At 31.9% G+C, this 22,104-nt stretch overlaps 2 protein-coding genes across 2 annotated transcripts; both read left to right on the forward strand.

Moving 5' to 3' along the window:
• Window positions 1-216: 216 nt before the first annotated feature.
• LOC131855179 (uncharacterized) lies at window positions 217-1,371 on the forward strand. The gene is made up of 2 exons (XM_059206423.1): window positions 217-685; window positions 764-1,371. Exons 1-2 carry the CDS (start codon window positions 217-219, stop codon window positions 1,369-1,371), a joined length of 1,077 nt encoding a protein of 358 aa, XP_059062406.1.
• Window positions 1,372-4,446: 3,075 nt separating this feature from the next.
• On the forward strand, window positions 4,447-21,903 carry LOC131855180 (uncharacterized). The gene is made up of 4 exons (XM_059206425.1): window positions 4,447-4,927; window positions 5,336-5,508; window positions 20,869-21,349; window positions 21,836-21,903. The coding sequence occupies exons 1-4, from the start codon at window positions 4,447-4,449 to the stop codon at window positions 21,901-21,903; spliced, it is 1,203 nt and encodes a 400-aa protein (XP_059062408.1).
• Window positions 21,904-22,104: the final 201 nt, after the last annotated feature.

The raw sequence follows: 22,104 nt of genomic DNA on the forward strand, positions 1-22,104 counted from the left end.
GTCAGGTTACCTTTACATGACACTCCCGATTGTCTTGGAGATTCCTATAATCTTGCTAAAAGGAGACTACTAAATTTAGAAAGAAGATTTAGACGAAATCCATCTCTAAAAATCGATTACGCAAAATTTATCAATGAGTATACAGAGTTAGGTCATTTATCAAATTTAAATTTTGTAAAATCACTTAATTCATACTATTTATGTCACCATGCAGTCATGAAGGAAAGTAGCGAGTCCACAAAGCTCCGTGTTGTTTTTGACGGTTCTGCTTCCACATCATCCGGATATGCTCTCAACGATATTTTGATGGTGGGTCCAAATATGCAGGATTATCTCCTCTCCATATTAATTAGAAGCAGACAATATAAATATCTTTTATGTGGCGACATAGAGAAGATGTATCGCCAAGTTGAAGTAAACGAAAATGATCGGGCGCTGCAACTAATATTATGGAGAGGAGATGAGTCTGAACCCATACAAACATTGAGTCTTAATACTGTCACTTACGGGACTGCATGTGCCAGTTATTTAAGCACTCGATGTATTTGGCAAATCGGTGAGGAGCAGAATGATGAACTTATCAAAACCATTATAAAAAAGGACTTTTATATCGACGATCTCATCACAGGTTGTGACGATGAAGAGCAATTACGCTACATAAAACATTCAGTAACAAAGGCATTAAGTAATGGTTGTTTTAATTTAAGAAAATTTAAAAGCAATTCTAAAATTATATTTGAAAATAATTCATCTAATTCACAAGATAATTTGACAATTAGTGAATCAACTAGCACCCTCGGGCTTGGCTGGAATCCTTCTAGTGATAGTCTAAATTTTCCACTAAAAAATATACCTAAATGTAACATGGTGACTAAAAGAAATATTTTATCAATTTCATTCCAAATATTTGATCCTCTTGGACTTTTAAGCCCTTGTATCATACAACCAAAAATTATTATGCAAAATTTATGGAAAGAAAAGATTCAATGGGATCAACCTGTACCACAAACTATCAGAGAGAGCTGGCAAAAATATTGTGACAATATACAGTATCTCAAAGAATTTCAAGTACCAAGATTAGTTCTATGCAATAATCCAATCGAAATAGAACTACACTCATTTAGTGATGCTTCTCAGGCAGCATACGGTGCATGTATTTACATGCGATCCATAGACGCTAATAATAGGGTATCTGTTAAATTATTATGTTCCAAATCTAAAGTATCACCAATAAAACCAATAACTATGCCACGCTTAGAGCTTTGTGCTGCTCTTTTAGCGGCTAGGCTTAGTGGAACGGTTATAGAATCCCTACGATACAAACCAAATAATGTAATCCACTTGTGTGACTCCAGTATAGTAATTTCTTGATTAATAGTGATGTTACCAAGTTAAAAACTTTTGTTGCTAATCGCATAAACGAAATTCAGGAAAAAACTGTAGCATCATCGTGGCGTTATGTTCCGACTGATTCAAATCCGGCTGATTTGATATCCAGAGGCGTTGATGCAGGCAGGCTGGTGTCTATGAAGCTGTGGTGGTCTGGTCCGCAATTTTTATCTGAAAATAAAACAAAATGGCCCAAATTAAAAAATAATAAAATAGTTGTAAACTTACCTGAAGTGAAGTCGAATCCTGTAGTTGTTGCTGCCGCTAAAGAAATAAATATTTTTTTTAAGGACAATGAAGATTCTTTACGTCATTTTGCCAATCAAGAGCAAATTCAATTTAAATTCACACCACCTTATTCTCCTCACTTTGGCGGGCTCTGGGAAGCCGGCGTAAAGAATTCTAAATATTACATAAGACGCGTGATCGGAAATAGTCACCTAACTTTCGAAGAGATTTTAACTTTATTTTCTCAAGTAGAGGCGATTTTGAACAGCCGTCCCCTATATCCTCTATCGTCCTCTCCCGATGATTTCCTTTGTCTCACTCCAGGGCACTTTCTCATTGGAAGACCGTTGCGTGCACTGCCTTCCCCCAATCTACAAGACTACAAAGAAAACAATTTGCAAAGATACCAAAGAATTGAGAAATTACGTCAGCATTTTTGGAACAGATGGCAGAAAGAATATATATCGGAGCTGCAGCAAAGAACAAAATGGAAAACTAATACTGCAAAATTGAAAATTGGAGACTTAGTCGTTATTCAAGAAGATTACTTACCTCCTTTGTGTTGGAAACTGGGACGAGTATTACGTTTATTCCCTGGACCAGACGGCATTTCGCGTGTAGCTGATGTCAAAACTGCAGGAGGATGTCTACGACGCCCTCTAGTTCGATTTTGTCCTCTACCAAATGAAGAGGATTTTAAATATTGAAAGAAGCCTTTCAAGGTGGCGGGAAGATGTTCCGGCACTCCTTCAACACTCTTGAACGCAATCTATTTTAACTGCAAAAAGTTGCTATTTAAATGTTCACAGGCGTATTGGATTTGTTTTCGATGTACCTGCGTTATTTTGTATTCTCTCACTTTTTCTTCGTCTACAAAAATCATTTGGTCTCCTCAAAATTGTTAAAAATAAGTATTAAAATTCAATATTAAAAGTAAATTTGGGTTTCATTTGAAATTCCGATGTGTTAGCGAAGACATATATATATACTAACATCATATTCTAGCAATTAAAGGATAGAAGGAAATATATAGGTGAATATGTATTGTTATATATAACGAATTATCTATGTGTAGCCATTTATATTGTGATTATTGAATTGTATATCATCTCTCAGCGCCGTGAATTGACTCAACATTGCATAGTATTGCTTGTCTTCCGGGGGGTGTCCTCTTTCATCTTCAGTGGAAACTTACTATTTATATAACTATAACCCTAACAACAATAACACACTATAAAAACCAGATTAACAATGGACGACATACTAAAAGCAATTAAAAATGTTGGAGAACAGTTGAACAAAACCGATACCAAATTATCATTAAAAATCGATAATTTGAACGAAAAATTAATCGAGTACAAGACTGAGTTAGACGATCTGAAAAGAAAAAAATGAAAACCAAGAAACACGAATAGATCAATTAGAGAGAGATATAAGGCTTCGAAATCTTGTTTTCTTTGGTATTGAAGAAAAAGAAAGATCATATACGGAACTAGAGGATACTATACTAAATGTTATAAATGATGATATGAACATAATTTGTACGAGAGATGAAGTTCAATATGTAAGACGCATTGGTAAAAAAGGAGAAAATAAAATTAGACCAATTAACATTACCTTAACCACATTGGGAAAAAAGATTCAAATATTAAAAAATAAATCTAAACTGGTCAGTACAACTATATACGTAAAGGAAGATTTTCCGAAAAAATTTTAAATGAGAGAAAAAGATTACAGGAAGATTTGAGATGTGAATTAGAAAAAGGAAATAAAGCTATTATTAAATATAATAAATTGATTATCCTACCTAATAAAGACAACACTCATGACAGGGTATCGACTCAAAATCAAAGCAAAAAGCGAACATTAGATCCATCAGCTTATGCTACTAGCTATAATAAAAGTACAGAAGTAATGATACATAGAATGGCTAAAAAACATAAAGCAACAAATGTAAATAGAAATATCACTCAATATATATCGTGTCAAAGCAGAAAAAGACAACAAGCTACAGATTCACAGGACTCTGACAGGGATATAGAAACAGCAACAAGCAGCGCCTCCTCCAACCGAAACACAAAAATACACTTATAAAAACAAAAATACTATACGCTTTCCCAATACGGCTGGTCCCCGTGGGAATAGTAGACCAAAACCTTCCAACCTTAAGAAAAGTAACAATTTTGAAAATAATAGTAGTAATGATAATGTAACTGATTATGATCTTAAACATAAAAATACAGAACAGAATATAATTAAAAATAGAAATATAAATAGAAAAGATATATGTTTTAATATATGTACATATAATGTAAGATCTTTAGTCACTGAAGTAAGACAATTAGAATTTGATCACATTTTGGATAAATTTAAATGGGACATAATTGGTCTAGCAGAAGTTAAAAAAGATGGAAAGAACATAATTGAAAACGAAAAATATATATTTACGTATAGTGGAGAAAAAAGTGGCAAAAATAGCGTAGGTTTTATTATTAAAAACGATCTAAAAGCTAATATTTTGGATATTTTACATATTTCTGACAGGATAATACGTTTAGATATCATACAAATATAAACATACAAATATTGTCTATATGCAAAAATATACTAAATCAGTTTATATATTGTCCAAAATACTATTTTTAATGCGGATGAAAAAACTATGATAGCCACCGTTCAACGATCTCCGAATGACTACGTGCGCGACAGCCCGAGTCTCGCCGATCGGGCTCGAGCGAAACATCTCTGTCCTTTTCAGATTCCTTGCCAAGGAAAGAGATAGATGTGGAGAGGACGTAAGGAAAGGAAAATAGGTATACAGGCGCAAACATGCTCACTAATAAGAAAATTAATATTATACAATGCTATGCTCCTACTGAGCGGTCCAAGGATGAGGAGATGGAATATTTTTACCAAAACTTACGAGAAGCTTTAGAGTATACTGGCAAAGATGTAATAGTAATGGGGGATTTTAACGCAAAAATAGGAGCTAGAAAGAAGGATGAGCAAAATGTCATGGGCATTTGGAACTTTGGTAAAAGAAACGGAAGGGGGCAGACACTTGTAGATTTTTGCATCGAGAACGGCATGTCCATTATGAACAGTTACTTCAAAAAGAATATAAAAATGCGATGGACTTGGATATCTCCTGATTGTAAGACACGAAATGAAATAGATTTCATAATGGTTAAAAATAAGAAACTAATACAAGATATACAAGTTATAGATACGACGTTTCCTACTGACCATAGATTTGTAAGAGCTAAACTTATAGTAACTAAAAATAAAATGTCCCGAAAGCATATTAGAAGTAAAACACGTGAATATAATAGTAAGGAACAAGAATATCTAAAAAATATATTTACATTAGATATGAAATCTTATAGATTTGAAAACATACAAGAATCTTATCATAATCTAATAAATAAAATAAAATGTTCAAGTCATATACTATCTACTCAGAGAAATAAGAACAAAATAATAATACTAAATTCATATATTAATAAACTAATAACGGAAAGAAATACATTAAAGAACAAAAGAAACAAAAACAGAACAGAAAAACAAAAATTAACAGCATTGTATAAACTAATAAAAAAACAATTAAAACTACGCATAAAGAAAAATAGATATCAAGTAATTAAAGAAGAATTAAATAAAAGCGCTTCAATAAAAAGAGCATATAGAAGATTAAACAAACAAAAAATATGGGTTACAGGACTTAAACAACAAAATAATATTAAAACAAATAGAGAAGAATTGGTGAAAATAGCTTCAGATTTTTATAGTACACTATATCAAGATGCTAAACAACAACAAACAAAGTTGATTACAATGAGCAGTCAAAACCAAAAAACTATTCTACCGTTTTTGGAAACAGAAATAAGATGGGTAATTAAACGGTTAAAGCCATTGAAAAGCCCTGGAAACGATGGAATAACAAATGAATTAATTAAAGCATTAATTGACCCTCTCACGCCATACTTAACTGAACTATTTAATGAAATTTTACTATCAAATGAAATTCCAAAGGATTGGTACACATCCATCATAACTTTACTTTATAAAAAAGGAGATTCAGCTAATATAGAAAAATTATAGACCGATTAACTTACAACAAGTAATTTACAAAATTTTCACAACTTTGTTGCTAAACAGAATAACAAAGTCATTGGAAAGAAACCAACCAAGGGAACAAGCTGGATTTAGAGCTGGTTATTCCACAACAGATCATATTTTTATATTGACTCAACTAATAGAAAAATACGCGGAATATGGAAAAGATTTATATGTTGTATTCGTGGATTATGCAAAAGCTTTCGATTCAATTTTACATGAACCGCTTTGGTAAGCATTGCAAGAACAAGAAATAGATGAAAAGTGTTGCAGGTAAATGATACGATGTTGTTGGTCGAGACGATGTATATTACAGATGATAATAAACTGACAATGTGTACACAGAAATAATGATCTTATATACTAAATAACAATAGGAAAATGTAAGGTGGGGTGACACAGTTTAGACACAGCAGTGCTTAGTAGACAATATTGAATTTGTCTTACTAGACATTATTAAATGCACTTATTATTTTGATGTATCTAGGTGACTGTGTCCCATAGATATTCCCCCCTTGAGAGAAAAAATATATATATATTACACACAAAAAAAAATTATAAAAGTTAACTGTAAAATTTAAGACGTTATCCACTTTAGTAACAATAAAAATTCATTATACCCAAATAACGACGTAAATCTTCGACTGTCGTGGGTTTAGGGTACTCGTCGATTGCTTGCCATTTTTCTTGCGTTGGTTTCATCCCTTGGCTCGTTATATGATAACCAAGAAAATCTAACTCATTTGTGAAGAACTCGCATTTACTCATATTAATTGTTTGCGGCGAATAATTTGATTTCGCTAGCGCTCTTTTTGGTCTGTGCTTGTTTTTTATTCACCGAGATTTTTGCTCCGGTGTCCACCAAAATTCTATAGCCACTGTTAAAGTCGGTTATAGCTAGGCGGTTAGACGGATGAACAGCACAGCGTTCCGTCTTGTTCTGCGTCGAATCTAGTTTTCCGACGGTTTTGTTTTTGTATGCCATTTGTATGCCTTTTCTTTATATTTGCGATGATATAATATAAATAATAGTCATTTTTCTGACTATGCAATGACCGTAGGTGCGAATTTGACCTAGATCGGCAGTTGCTGCGTCTGTTTGTGTGTGGCGAGTGCTTTTAGCGTATATCAGCAATTTCTGATCGCAGTGTCGCAATCAGTGACGACAGGTGTGCAATGACGTCGGCGGTGACTGTTGGCTGTACTTTTGTAGACAGCATTTTTGCTTTATTTTTCCAGTTTCAATTTTTCGTCCAGAGATTATATCCAGCAGGCAGTTGTGTTTACTGGGGGTCAGTAGCACGGCAGGATCCTTGTTGTGCAGTATTGCCAACGACTTTTATGCCTCTTGAATTTCCGAGCCGGTGAGACCCGCTTCTGGGAAGCCGGTGGAAATGTGCAATCGTTGGTGGTGCGCAGGATGCCGTCAGACAGAGATCTCTTGTTTGATCTCGTCGTTTTCCCAGGTATCGTCTCGACCACGTCGGCCAGATCACGTCGGGGTCACCACTGTTGCGGGTAAATGATACGATGTTGTTGGTCGAGACGATGTATATTACAGATGATAATAAACTGACAATGTGTACACAGAAATAATGATCTTATATACTAAATAACAATAGGAAAATGTAAGGTGGGGTGACACAGTTTAGACACAGCAGTGCTTAGTAGACAATATTGAATTTGTCTTACTAGACATTATTAAATGCAATTATTATTTTGATGTATCTAGGTGACTGTGTCCCATAAAAAGTATATAGAAATACTGAAAACAATATATAAAAACTGTACAGCTGTAGTAAAACTAGAACGTGAAGGAAAACCATTCGACATAAAAAGAGGAGTACGTCAGGGAGATCATATTTCTCGTAAACTTTTCATTGCATTACTAGAATATATATTTAAAGAACTGAATTGGGATAATTTGGGAGTTAAAATTAACGGAGAGTACTTGAATCATTTGCGTTTTGCCGATGATATTGTATTAATTTCTGAAAAGCATAAAGATGTCGAACCCATGCTCACGACGCTAGATAAAGAAAGCCAGAAATGTGGTTTGAAAATGAACTTTTCAAAGACGTTTGCAATGACAAATAGCGAAAAAATTCCTATAATTATTGAGACACAAAGTATTGATTATGTCGATGAATATACATACTTAGGAATTAACATGTCTTTTGCAACACCGCTCAACACAAAAGTACAATGCAGAATAAAAAAAGCTTGGTGTAAATACTGGTCTTTGAAAGAAATTTTTAAATCAACGTTACCTATTAGGCTAAAAAAGAAAGCAATGGACACAGTAATTCTCCCGACATTGTTGTATGGATGTCAAAGTTGGGCACTAACAAAGGATATCATAAATAAGATTCAAGTGTTTCAACGAGCTGCAGAGAGAAGCATGATAGGACTGAAACTTATAGATAGAAAAAGAAATAAAGATATACGAAAAATTACAAATATCATTGATGCTGCGGAGCTGACCTGTAGATTGAAATGGAGGTGGGCAGGCCACTTGGCAAGGACAACGGATGGGAGATGGAGCGAAAAAATGTTATATTGGTACCCACGAAACACAACAAGACCACGCGGAAGACCTAAAAAGCGCTGGAGCGATGACATCATTGACGTAGCGGGGCCCACTTGGACGAGACTGGCTAAAGACAGAGAAAAGTGGAAAAGGTTGGAAGAGGCCTATATCCTTAAATGGATACCTAAATAAAAAAATATAATATAAAAGAAATTAAATGTTTATTGTTATTGCATGCTAATAATAATATATTGAATGTAGATAAAATAATATAATAAAAATAATAATATAATATAATAAATAACAAATAGAATATGTAAAAAGATCAATAACATGATATGTTTATAAATAATTAATAAGTGCATGTAATATTCTTGTCATTTTAGGAAATAGAAGGTTTTTTTATTTTTATTTTTATTTATTATACTTTATTAATTTTGTGTTAATGCTTTTTAAATAAACACAAACACATTATTTCTGTATAACCTACAAAAATGGGTAAATAATTTAATTTCGGATAGTGCCACACCACAACATTATTTAAAAAAAATGCAAATAATAAATTGTGATTGTAATAATGTTTTTTTTTTAATAAGTTCGTCAGAACAGAGATACAACATTGACATTTATTATTATTTGACATTGGACATTGACTTTAATTTTTATAATTTATATTGTAAAACTTAAATTGGGCTAAAAAAGGACTTGTATCCAGAGCCGTAAAACAAATTAATAAAAAAAATGCCAAATTTGTCTCGCAATCGGCCAATTTCAGGTTTAAAGAAAAAAGACATACACACGATATACTATATTTTATCATAAAAGTGTCAAAAAAAATATTTTCGCTAAACGTCAACGTCATGTTTCCGGCAAGATCTTTCGTTTATATTATGTTATCTGTGGTTTTTTCTTTGTGATGGATACCTTATTGGCGCAAACACACGCGATGTGTTGATTGGTTAGCTAGTGAAATAGAAAGATGGTGACTGCAGTTTGTTTGTAAGTATCATTATAATTTAACAAAATACTCCATAATCCGAATTTTTCGGATATATGTTGTCTATTCGAAATATTTTATTATGTTTTGTTATTCACATAAGGTTTCGTTCGAGTCTACTGTACCCCTTGACGAAATTATTAATATAGAATATAAGTGTGCGATGTATTCAACCGCATAAAGATTTCCATTTTCAACCCCTTACAACCCTTTTTTCGCATTAAAAAGTAGCCTATGTCCTTCCTCGGCGTCTAGACTATCTGCGTACCAAATTTCATTTAAATCGGTTCAGTAGTTTTGGCGTGAAAGCGAGACAGACAGACAGACAGAGTTACTTTCGCATTTATAATATTAGTAAGGAAGTAAGGATTTATTGATACTTTTCTAATAGGTACTTTCAAAGTATATTTCTGAACGAACCCAACACATCAATCAAGTATCATTATTTAACTGACATGTTAAATCCAAATCATTATTTTTCGGTTTTTAAAATGTAAATTTTCCTCACAATTTTTCCATATTTTCTCACCGTTTAAACTTTTGATTTTCAATGTCAGTTAAAACCTAAAAATTTGTTTGATTTCCTTAGTCATAGGGCGGACATGTTAGAAACGTTTATAGTATCGAACAAATCGATGCACAATAATATTAAAAAACACACACATTAATCAGTCGCAAAATGTACACTGTAACGTTTCTTCAATGTCCACAAACAAACCGCAACAAAATACAAATACACACTACAAATCCTGCCCTATATGTCATTCCAAACACCTATCATTCCCTGAGTAGGTACTTATATTTCAGTCCACCATAGCGGGGGCAGTATGTTCGGGTAAGGAGTTATTGCTCGAGGCCCATAAAGGTCGTCGGATGACCAGAATTGGAATCCAGTAACCGTAAGAACGTTCTATTTCCAAGTAATAAAAAAAAACAACTTTGTTACAGACACAGATTTTATTTCGTCTTTATTAGAGAAACAAACACAACGTTTACAAGAGAATAGAGTAATATTAAACTTAATGATACAAAAAGGTGTTTAAACAGTTACGTTATATAAGAAATATCTAAATTAAAACATTTCTCTTCGTAAAAACAACCTGATATTATAAATTTACTTTAAATAGATATGTTGGTACAACAATGGAAAATGTTAAAGCGGTGTTCATTCACCTTTTAAGCATTTATGACATTTTAGGAAACAAAATCCTATATTTTGTAAACAAATTATGTATCATATGCTTTCTGTTTTCAGGTTTTTATAGGTATATTAGTAAACAATATCCTTTAACATAAATATGCCAATATCAATTAAGATAAATTAAAAACTAAAAGATAATGACAATTTAATTTTTTATCTTATAAATATCGACTACTTTATATTAATATTCAATACTGATTCTCAAACTATGACATATTATCATATGAGTAATCAGATCTACACTTTTACATACATTGTTATCAGTTTTTATGGCTACGATCAGCCAGACCTAGGATTCGAACCTATTTCAACTCCAGACATTATAACATGGTGCGGTTGATAAGTGTACTAATAATAAAAATAACGATAAACTATATTCATCAGAAGAATTGGTTGCAGGTAAATTATACAATAAACTCTTATTGTACAATTTTCCATTCCTTCCATTGTTATAAATGTGAATGTGTCTCATTATCTCTCTCTGTAACTGAATTATAACTAAATTTGCCTTTTGTTCTCATCCCATATGTAATATATGTATGTATATAATATGTATTAGTGTGTAAGTTTATTTATCTATATGTGTATTAAAAATATATTGTCTACTTTGCGCCCTCTACCTTCTCTATGTAAATAGTATCTGTCAATACAAGGTTGTTTGTAAGAAATTACTGTTAGCGGTAAGACCGCCTTTAGTATATAACTTTTTTATTGTTCTTTGTTTGTCTGTGCGCAATAAAGAGTTATTATTATTAATGTGAAATTAAGTTATAATTAAATTTGTGTAATTATTTAAGAATATTTTCCTAATAGTAGAAAAAGTAATATTCGTTAAAGTAAATTGTAAACTTCTTAACATTTAGAATACTATTACATATAACCATGGAATGTAGAAACGAATTTAAGTGTAACAAATCAAAATACAGTTTTTGTGCAGTTCAGAAAAGTTGTAAAATGTCAACTGTCACCCGAACCATACTAAGACGCATGATGTCTAAAACAGTCGATCCACGATACCAGTTAACTCGATAGGTTGGGCCGATATATTGTGTAGAGATAGTGTCCTTTATGTTTAAAGTAACATTTTGACGTGCCAACAAATCAGTCCGACTAAAAGTTCCAAATGGGACCTTGAATAAACGTTTTAAATAGGCCGGATCCCAAATCTTTAATGTACTATACCTAATGAAATACTATATACCATCGGTACATTCGTATATAGGGTTAGTCGTAAAGTATATATCAATCTAAAGTCATTGGTGGGATGGAGTAATAATACGTCGTTCTTCTAATTTTTCTGGATAGTAATAAATTCCTCGTAAATTCGCCATTATCGGCTAATTTATCTGAATCCATCCTCATCCTATCATCCTCCACAGGTACCCCACCATACATAAGAATAGGCTGATGAATAATAGGTGTAATTGGTGGGATGCAGTAAGTAATAAGGACATTGGTAACAATATGTCGTTCACCTAGTTCTTCTGAATCATGTTAAATTCGTCGTGAATTCGCCATGATCGGCTAATTGATCTGAATCCATACTCATCCTATCATCCCGCACAGGTGGGGTATACCATAAGAATTTATGTGTGAAGAATAAGTCTAATGGCCTGAATTCATAAAAAAACAGTAAGCTATTGATACTTTAGATAGCTGAACAAACGTTCTCAAAGAAGCAAAGTAGCAAACTGAAAATGTAAATCTGTATTAGGCGATCACTCAGTTTAGTATAAAATGTTCAAAATTTATTTTCTTTCTTTCACTTTGGTTTTTTGATCATATTTTACTGTTTTATGAATATTCTTAATGACTTTTGACTTGGTACAGCCTTTACGAGTAACTCTTTACTAGCACTAAATATTACCTACATTAAAATAAGAGAAAGGCTTGGGAAAGGTAACCGTAAAATAATTAATCGAAACACAAATTTTGATATACAACAGATGAGGTGAAACATAATTATATCATACAGATACATTTGATACCTACTATATTTATGATGTATGTATAATGTATAAATAAATATTTGTATACATACGAAACTATTCATCCAATTTTTATGAATAATAATTCGTGGGTTAATTTGATACTGCGTTCAACGACGAAAGAATAAAATAAAATAAAGAAGAAAGAAAATCATTTTATGTAAAATCATTATTTGTAGGTATATGTATCTTACATTACCAGTTTATTGATTTTATTCCGCATAGACGACTCGACTATAAAATTAAACATAGACGTAGTTTTTAGGAGAGAGTGAAACTACTATTTATCTGAGCAATCAATGTTTTCCATGTAACGGGAACGAAGACGTGGGCAGAAGTTAGTTTATAATAAAAAAAAAACATTTAAAAACGTTTCTCTTACATAATCTACACCTATATACTTAAAAAAACTCCATAATATGACTATATTGCATGTAAGAGACAGCCATCTTATGGAGATTTCATTTCCTTAATTATACGTTATTCACTATATTATATTATATTATATATAATATAATTATATAATCTGCAATAAAATGTATCAATTAAATATCTAACTAAAATTATAATATATATTGGATAGTACATACAATTTATATTACTAGAACTATCTATGAATCTTAAGTTAATATTTGGAACATTTGTCGTTTGTATTTACAAATACTAATAGTACTAAAATTAATCATCTTATTTAACTAGGCATATTTGCTGTCGCGTATATATACACATACAATCTACATAAAATCTAGTACTATCTAGTAGGGCATTATGATGCTCAATCGTAATGCATTGTTACTAGCATTAAAATATATGAATTTTAAGTATCAACATTAGAAAAATTGTATTAGCGCTAATATTTACCACTTGTATGTATTTTAGAGAAACTGCTCAGTCCAGTATGACTAGCGCTAATGTTTATTATAGTATAGACAAAATAGTGTTAAAAAAACAATTATTGCAGCAATGGTAATAATATTTCACAAAGTATTGTTTTCTAAACAATACTTTAACTTTAAGATTGAAATATACTAAATATTTATATTTATTTATATTATATTATATATATATATATATATATAAATATCCCCTTGGGCACTTTGTGGCTCAGACGTGCCGTATAGGTAGTTTTTTGTTGATCCTTTTTCACTTGTTGATCCGGAGGCCTTTTGTTGATCTAATGCCAGATGACCATATGTAAATGTTGCTCCGTTTTGAGCCACAACTGTCACGACGAGTAATAATAATAATTAAGCGATTTATACACGATTTTATACAAATCCACCTTTTTGGCATACGAGCAGTTCTTGATCCAATTCAAACGGGCCAATCAGGGTGCAGCATTTGCCAAGGGCTTCCTCATTGGCACGTTTGGGCTACTACATTATGGCTACAGTAACTTAATAATGTCTAGCTAGTATTTCAAGAATAATAGTCTATCTAATCTAAATATTTATAGAAATCAGTCTGGAGTAACGTGACTCCAGATCAAACCTCAATACTTGTTATTTTTTGGACGGGAATCTTTTCTTTTGTAACAACGTTACTGAGCGAATGAAGAGAAGACGTAACGGCGGATCCAGGGGGTAGCGTCATGGAGGTCTTGGGAGTCATGGGGGGTCATAACTCTCCTCCCCATTAGGATTTAGGTAGACTACTAATTGAACTAAAAAATAATGAAACAGCTAAAGTTTTTGCACGATCGGAGTGTTGGTGCAGTGGTATTAATTATAATTAAACATTGTTACTTAAAATATGACAGTTAAAGTACTATAACACTAAAAGCAAAATAAGTATTTTCAAAATACCTTTACAAAACAAATTACTTTTTGAGTTTTTGTCCAAACCTCAGATATTTTATTTATTTTAGGTATATCAATCATTACATAGTATAGTATAGTATAGTATAAAACAAAGTCGCTGTCGCATCTAACAAGTACATAAATAAAGAAAGAAGACTTTTTGGCTCTGAATATATTTCAAAAATCAATTACTTGTGTTAATCAATTTATATACTCGTTCTTATTTCATAGTACTTATTTTGATCCGAATATATACAGATACCGTAACGGTCTATTAATTATGAATTTATTATACCTAACCTAGATATTTTATTTTGACGAAACTCCGCGTAGTATCCGATAAGGGTATGCGAACCCTAAGTATTATTTCAAAATGGCCAGTAATTTCGAAGAAATAAGCCTTTGAATTTCAAATCAACTTACCAAACGGACGCTCAAGGTTCGATTCCCGCCATAGAATTTTTTTTATTATTTTTTTTGTTTTGACTTTATTTTATATTTTAAATTAACTATTTTAATAATTAAATGAATTTAATCGAACAAAAAGTTGTCAAGTATTAAATAAATTTTAATTTACATTAACTATTATACTTTCTAAATTGTAAAGCAGCTAACAATTATAGTAAGATCTTATAAATAATTAACACAACAACATTTCAAATGTATTTTCTTTATTATTACAAAATATTGTTTGTGCATGCTATAATAGTTAATGTCACTTAAAATTTATTTAATATTTAACAACTTATTTTTATCGATTAAATTCATTTAATTATTAAAATAGTTATTTTTAAATATTACTTAAAAAAAAAAAAACAAAAAAAAGTCAATGGTGGGAATCGAACCCGGGGTGTCTGTGTGGTAAGTTGGTACACAGGTACACTCCTAACTAGTAAAATTAATTTAATACTTAACTACGTTTTTCTCGTATAAATTAATTTAATTATTAAAATATTAAATTAAAAATAAACAAAAAGAAGTAATTAACAATAGTCAATGGTGGGAATCGAACCCGGGATGTCTGTGTAGTAAGTTGGTACACAGGTACACTCCTAACTAGTAAAATTAATTTAATACTTAACTACGTTTTTTTCTCGTATAAATTAATTTAATTATTAAAATATTAAATTAAAAAAAAAACAAAAAGAAGTAAATAACAATAGTCAATGGTGGGAATCGAACCCGGGGTGTCTGTGTGGTAAGTTGGTACACAGGTACACTCCTAACTAGTAAAATTAATTTAATACTTAACTACGTTTTTATTATAAATTAATAATCGTATAAATTAAATTAATTATTAAAATATTAAATTAAAAAAAAAAACAAAAAAATAAATAATAAAAAAAAGTGTAGGATTGGAACTCAGAGTATCTGTGTGGTAAATTGGTACACAGGTACACTACTAACTAGGCCATATTGGTGTTGTTTGTTATGGTGAAAAAACTAGTATATATATAAGTTACACGTACAATTTCAAAGACTTATTTCTTGAAAACTACTGGCTATTCTGAAATAAAACTTTAGGGTTTGTATATGTAATGTTTGCATATAAAATATGATTAAAGGTTACCAGTGTATTTACACTTTTACTGAACAAACAGAGTTGTTTAGTACTGAAAATATTGTGTGGAAGCCATCAATTACTTTCAGTGCACTTATAGCTTTGATCTTTTCCTAATTATTATTATTAAGTTTTAAAGTGGTTGAATTTTGCGTAGAGTGTTTTTATACGTTATTTCTAATTTACCATTTATTTTAAGTTTTATTAAACTCTATTCATCGAGACCAATCTAATGAGCCCAAACACGATATTTCTGCTGTAAGTTTTCGAAGAGTATGTTCATCATCTGATAATACTGGTGCCAGTATGAAGTCAAGGTTAACAGATAACTAATTACTCTTATTTCGTCAAAATCTTTAGATTACGTATAATAAATTCATAATATCGCTACCTATTCGAATCAAAACAAGTATTTTAGGTACTTCATGTACTAGTATATAAATTCATCAACACACAAGTAAATGATTTTTTAAATATATTCAGAGCCAAAAAGTTTTTGTGCATTTAAAAAATTTTGCTGATACGGAGTCACTAATGCAGGAAATTGTTGAAAACATATATATCGAGTACAGGTACTATCGACGAATACTTTATCTCGGGAACACGCGGGACCGCGTAACGGCAACATGTTGCCGTTCCGCCACGATACCGTTATAGTGGTAGAAAGAGAGAGACAGTGGAACCAGCAAATGTATCTACGGGTCGTGGCTGGATCAACATAAATGTGCAAAAAAGTGCGCGTATATATATATATATATACACTTTTCTTTAATTCAAAGGAAATATAAATAATGAACGCATCACATTTAAAACAGTAATAAGTACGTAATATTATCACATTATCAAACAGTAAGTACGTAATATTATCACATGGTAACAGCACGTATTATGGCAAAAATAAACATCGGCTGATTTGAAAAGATTTATTATAGTAATAATAGTAATCTCAGCACAATTCACACAGCTTCATCTAGACCCAAGTTAAGCTAGCTGAACATTGTGTTATGGGTACCAGACAACTGATACAAATACAAAGATTTTTTTCGTAAATTAATATATATTATCTATACATAGACAACACCCAGACCGTTACAAACAATCATACTCATGAATACAAATGTTTGCAGCGTGCGAGGAATCGAACCCTCGACCACCAAGCAGGAATCAAAGCAGTGTGCTAGCTAAATCGCTAGACTACCGACAACTAGCTGTACCGCGTGGAATTTAACTTCTTATATTTTAGAAAAATAAAGTTAAATTCCACACGGACGAAATCCCGTGTACAGCTAGTCATCAATAAAAAACACGTAGGTATCTCTAATATATTATACAGTAGCTGTTCCCGCGACTTCGTCCACGTGGTTTTTAACTTTATTTTTCTAAAATAAAAGTAGCCTAAGTTACTAGGTAGTAGCCTTATTACATCAGCTACCTGCCAAAAAAAGTCCCGTCAAAATCGGTCCAGCCATTTCAGAGATTAGCCGGAACAAACAGACAGACGGACAAAAATTGTAAAATATGTTATTTTGGTGTATTATGTACCGTATTTATATTCATATGCAAGTAGTAAAAAACGGTTATTTCAATATTACAAACAACAGGCTTCAACATTCTCAAGTACCACAAAAAAGATGTTTTTATTAAAAACAAGCTGTTCCCGCGACTTCGTCCGCGTGGAATTAAACTTTATTTTTCTAAAATAAAAGTATCCTAAGTTACTCCTTATAAATCAGCTACCTGCCAAAAAGAAGTACCGTCAAAATCGGTCCAGCCATTTCAGAGATTAGCCGGAACAAACAGACCGACAGACAGACAGACTAAAATTATAAAAATTGTTATTTTGGTATATGTACCTTATATATATTCATATGCATGTAGTAAAAAACGGTTATTTCAATATTACAAACAGACACTCCAATTTTATTTGTATGTATAGATGTATAGATTATTATTTATTTATTTATTTATTCATCCAAAATAATACAAATTGTGTAGGATAACGTAATAGTAACATTACAGTAAAATTTTGTCAACAACATAATAGCAACTTAAATATTAAATCTCGGTATATCTATAGACTAGCTGGCCCCAGCGACTTCGTCCGCGTGAAATTTTATTTTATTTTTCTAAAATAACAGTAGCGTAAGTTACTCCTTATTACATCAGCTACTTGCCAAAAAAAGTCCCGTCAAAATCGGTCCAGCTATTTCAGAGATTAGCCGGAACAGACAGACAGACAGACAGACAAAACTTGTAAAATATGTTATTTTGGTGTATGTACCGGATTTATATTCATATGCAAGTAGTAAAAACGGTTATTTCAATATTACAAACAGACACTCCAATTTTATTTACATGTATAGATGTATAGATTAAAAAAAAAAGTAACAGTCATAAGGCTAGTCGTATGCCTAATATATATAATAATGTAATAAATTCATTTAAACAGAAATTGCGGCAACATTATTTAAATTTGTAACTTTTTTACTGTCCTTCTCCATTTTTCACATCTTTCTGTTATATCCCTATAGTTCTCTCTATATTTTCTGTTTTTCTTACTTTCAATTCGAGACTGTACTTATAATTTGATTATCGGGTCATTATGTATTTATTTATACATTTATGGGTTATATATTTATGTATGTATATTGTTATTTTTTTATAGAAATGTATATTTTGCTTTGTATTTATATATCTTTTTTTGACATTTCTTATTTATATTAGTGCACCGCCAATAATCTTTCGCTGCACCACTCATGGTTGCCTGGTAAATAACGCGGCAAGATATTAAGTCCGCCACATGTACAAATTTTTTTGTGCATTAAAGTTAAATAAATAAAAAAAATACAATACTGTTTAATGAAAATGCGTATTGTCTAGTGCTTTGAGATGTATCAAAATAAGGTCAACAAAAAAGTCCGTGATGGTATATGTCTATCTCTCAAGGATAACCAACAATAACCATTTTTTATCTTTTACATTTTACGGGAATTTTTTTTATCGTATGTTTCCCTTAAAATCATGTAAACTATGCTATTATGTCATAATCTAAAGAAATAATAATATTTTATAGTGAAATATCCACTATAAAATAGTAATGTAAGTAGCAATGTAATTCGTTACGCGCGAATCAGCTGTTATAAGGTCAAAGGTCGGTGCACCCCGCGTATTTGATAAATAGTGCTTCTCTGGATGTCTTTAAGAGAAAATGGCAGTATGTACGTGTATATGTACAAGTCCTTAAGTGTTAAGTTTTTCAAATGTACAATAAAGAATAAATATTTTTAAGTACAGTACTTATGTACATTAATATAATACCTACTTTTTACTTGTATCTATTGTCATCAAAATTAAATTATAAGTTCTTAACTTGACCACGACTATGTGACCCTCTCTTGGCGCCAAAACGAATGAAAAAATGAACAGCATACGACGACGACGCATACCTATAGAGTGGAGCAACTGCTTATTCAGTTTTATTCAACTATTTAGTCCCTCCACCGTTACAATGAATGGAGGCGGATATTACAATGTATGTAGCATTGCGAATATAAAATATCTAGATTAGGTATAATAAATTCATAATTGATAGACCGTTACGGTATCAGAGCCAAAAAGTCTTCTTTCTTTATTTATGTACTGTTAGATGCGACATCGACTTTGTTTTATACTACACTATGTAATGATTGATATACCTATGTAAAATAAATAAAATATCTGAGGTTTGGACAAAAATTCAAAAGGTACTTTATTTTGAAAAAGTATTTTGAAAATACCTATTTTGCATTTAGTATTTGAAATACAAAACTATTTTTGTTTTTAGAGTGACATTTCTATGAATTCACTGTCGATAGCGAGCGGTGCGATGGAAAAAGATAACCGTTTATAAAAATATAATAAATAGCGCTGGACAATTAACACAGACTGATACTGAACTGATATAAATAGATATTTTTATCTTGTAAATACATATATAATATACATATAAAACACCCAGACCGATGAAATTAATCGATGACCGATGAGTACATATGTTTGCACCGTGCGAGAAATCGAACCCGCGACCATCGGATGTAAAGCGGTGTGACCACCGAGGCAGTCGAAATATATAAATAATCTTATGAATTTAATTTATTCTAATTTGTATGTGTGCGCGGGGTGCGGTGTACGGTGCTCCCCCGTGCCTCCACCGTTGCTGGAGCTTGCATGTATGGAGCATTGCGAATATAAAATATCTAGATTAGTAAATTAATAAATTCATAATTGATAGACCGTTACGGTATCTATATATATTCGGATTAAAATAAGTATCGCAGTAAGGACCAGTATATAAAGTGATCAACACAATTAATTGATTTTTGAAATATATATACGGAGCCAAAAAAGTCTTTGTGTATTCAAAAAATATCTAATTTGTTTGTGTGCGCGGGGTGCGGTGTACGGTGCTCCCCCTGCAACGGTGGAGTTACTATGTATGGAGTATTGCGAATATAAAATATCTACATTAGTAAATTAATAAATTCATAATTGATAGACCGTTACGGTATCTATATATATTCGGATGAAAATAAGTATCGCAGTAAGGACGAGTATATAAAGTGATCAACATAATTAATTGATTTTTGAAATATATTCAGAGCCAAAAAGTCTTTGTGTATACCAAAAATTTAGCCGTTCGGAGCCAGTCATGCACGAATTATTAGTAAAAAATGTGTCGAGTATATCGTACTATCGACGAATATATATGGCCACATCGCAAAATAGAATGCGACGTTGCCATACCGCCTGAGATATACGCGATAGGAGTCAAGTTATTCAGTGCAAAAGGTGGAATCGGCAAGTGTTTAGGTTGTGGCGTGATCAACAAAGTGCCCAAAGAGGTGTTTATATATATATATATTTATATTATTTTTTGAATAAAAAAAATTGATAAATACAGTAGGAAAAAAAGCAGTGAAATAAATATAATATAATATAGTAATATTGATAAAAGAATCAGAATTGAGACTATCTATACTAACTACTACCGACTGATACGCCGAATACGTGTCTCTCGCAGAGACAATGGGATGAACCACTGTGCATTAAAAGTCAGCAAAATATTTTGAGTCATACCGGTATGCTTCTGGATAATTGTACCCTCACACTGGCGGTAGGTTTGCGGCTGGGTGCTAAACTAAATCAGCCTCATCGCTGTAACTGTGGTGCTACTGTTGATGAATTAGGACACCATGGTCTCTCTTGTATGAGAAGTGCTGGTCGAATACCTCGTCATGCCATGATCAACACTATTATACATAGAGCATTGGCGACGGCACAAATACCGGCAGTACTAGAGCCTAGTGGCATTGTCCGCGAAGACGGGAAACGGCCTGACGGTATGACCCTGGTCCCGTGGAAACTCGGAAAATGTTTAGTATGGGATGCCACGTGTGTGGATACATTGGCACCAAGTCATGTGTCTGGATCGTCCTCTCGTCCTGGCACGGCAGCAACACAGGCGGCAATTTTAAAAAGACGAAAATATACGAATCTGGAGGGTTCGTATTGGTTTTTACCATTTGCCGTGGAGACGTTGGGCCCATGGAGCCCGGAAGCCAAATTGTTTTTAACATATATTTCAGCGCGGCTCATTGAGGTTACTTGTGACCCGAGAGCTGGTAGCTATTTTGCCCAAAGGCTAAGTATGGCCATTCAAAGAGGCAACGCTGCCAGTATCTTGGGTACGCTGCCTCGATGTGCCGCGTTGGATTACAATGATTGTTTTTTGTAATTGTTTGTATTGAATTATGAAATTGATAGGCTGTTGAATAAATGTTAATATATAGAAAGTTAAAATTATACTCATGAATACTACTACCGTCGTTTTAGTAAAAATTGTTGTACTCTAAATTATATTTCCAAAAGTAACCTATAAGGGTTTATGTGAGTGTGACTTGACATATTACTCGTAACTTGTCAATTTCTGTTATACTAATCTACATATTTCGAATTATGCCCGTTTACTATCTTTATTGTTTTTAAAGATATCGTGACTCTTCTTGTATTATTCGAAAGAGAAAATTTTGCTTACTTATATGGAGATATAACCTAAATGCCCTATTTAATAGAGGCATATAATTAAATAATTAATACTAACTAATCTTCATTGTTGTAGGACTGTCGTGTGTGTCTAATATACATGATAATATTACTATTATTAATATCAATATTAACAATCTATTTGGCACTTTTATATAATTGTTAACTATCGAGTGCGGCACCATTAATTAAAAATGGTAAAGTCAATAATCAT

The sequence above is a fragment of the Achroia grisella genome, unplaced genomic scaffold, assembly GCF_030625045.1.
Source record: "Achroia grisella isolate CSIRO2021 unplaced genomic scaffold, CSIRO_AGI_Agris_v1 utg132, whole genome shotgun sequence".
Lineage (NCBI taxonomy): Eukaryota > Metazoa > Arthropoda > Insecta > Lepidoptera > Pyralidae > Achroia > Achroia grisella.

Coding starts and splice junctions, on each gene's coding strand:
- LOC131855179 (XM_059206423.1), top strand. CDS start 217: ATGAAGGAAAGTAGCGAGTCCACAAAGCTCCGTGTTGTTTTTGACGGT. Junction 686..763: donor TTCAGTAACAAAGGCATTAA/GTAATGGTTGTT, acceptor CTAATTCACAAG/ATAATTTGACAATTAGTGAA.
- LOC131855180 (XM_059206425.1), top strand. CDS start 4,447: ATGCTCACTAATAAGAAAATTAATATTATACAATGCTATGCTCCTACT. Junction 4,928..5,335: donor GTCCCGAAAGCATATTAGAA/GTAAAACACGTG, acceptor TATGGGTTACAG/GACTTAAACAACAAAATAAT. Junction 21,350..21,835: donor AAAATATACGAATCTGGAGG/GTTCGTATTGGT, acceptor TTGTTTTTAAAG/ATATCGTGACTCTTCTTGTA.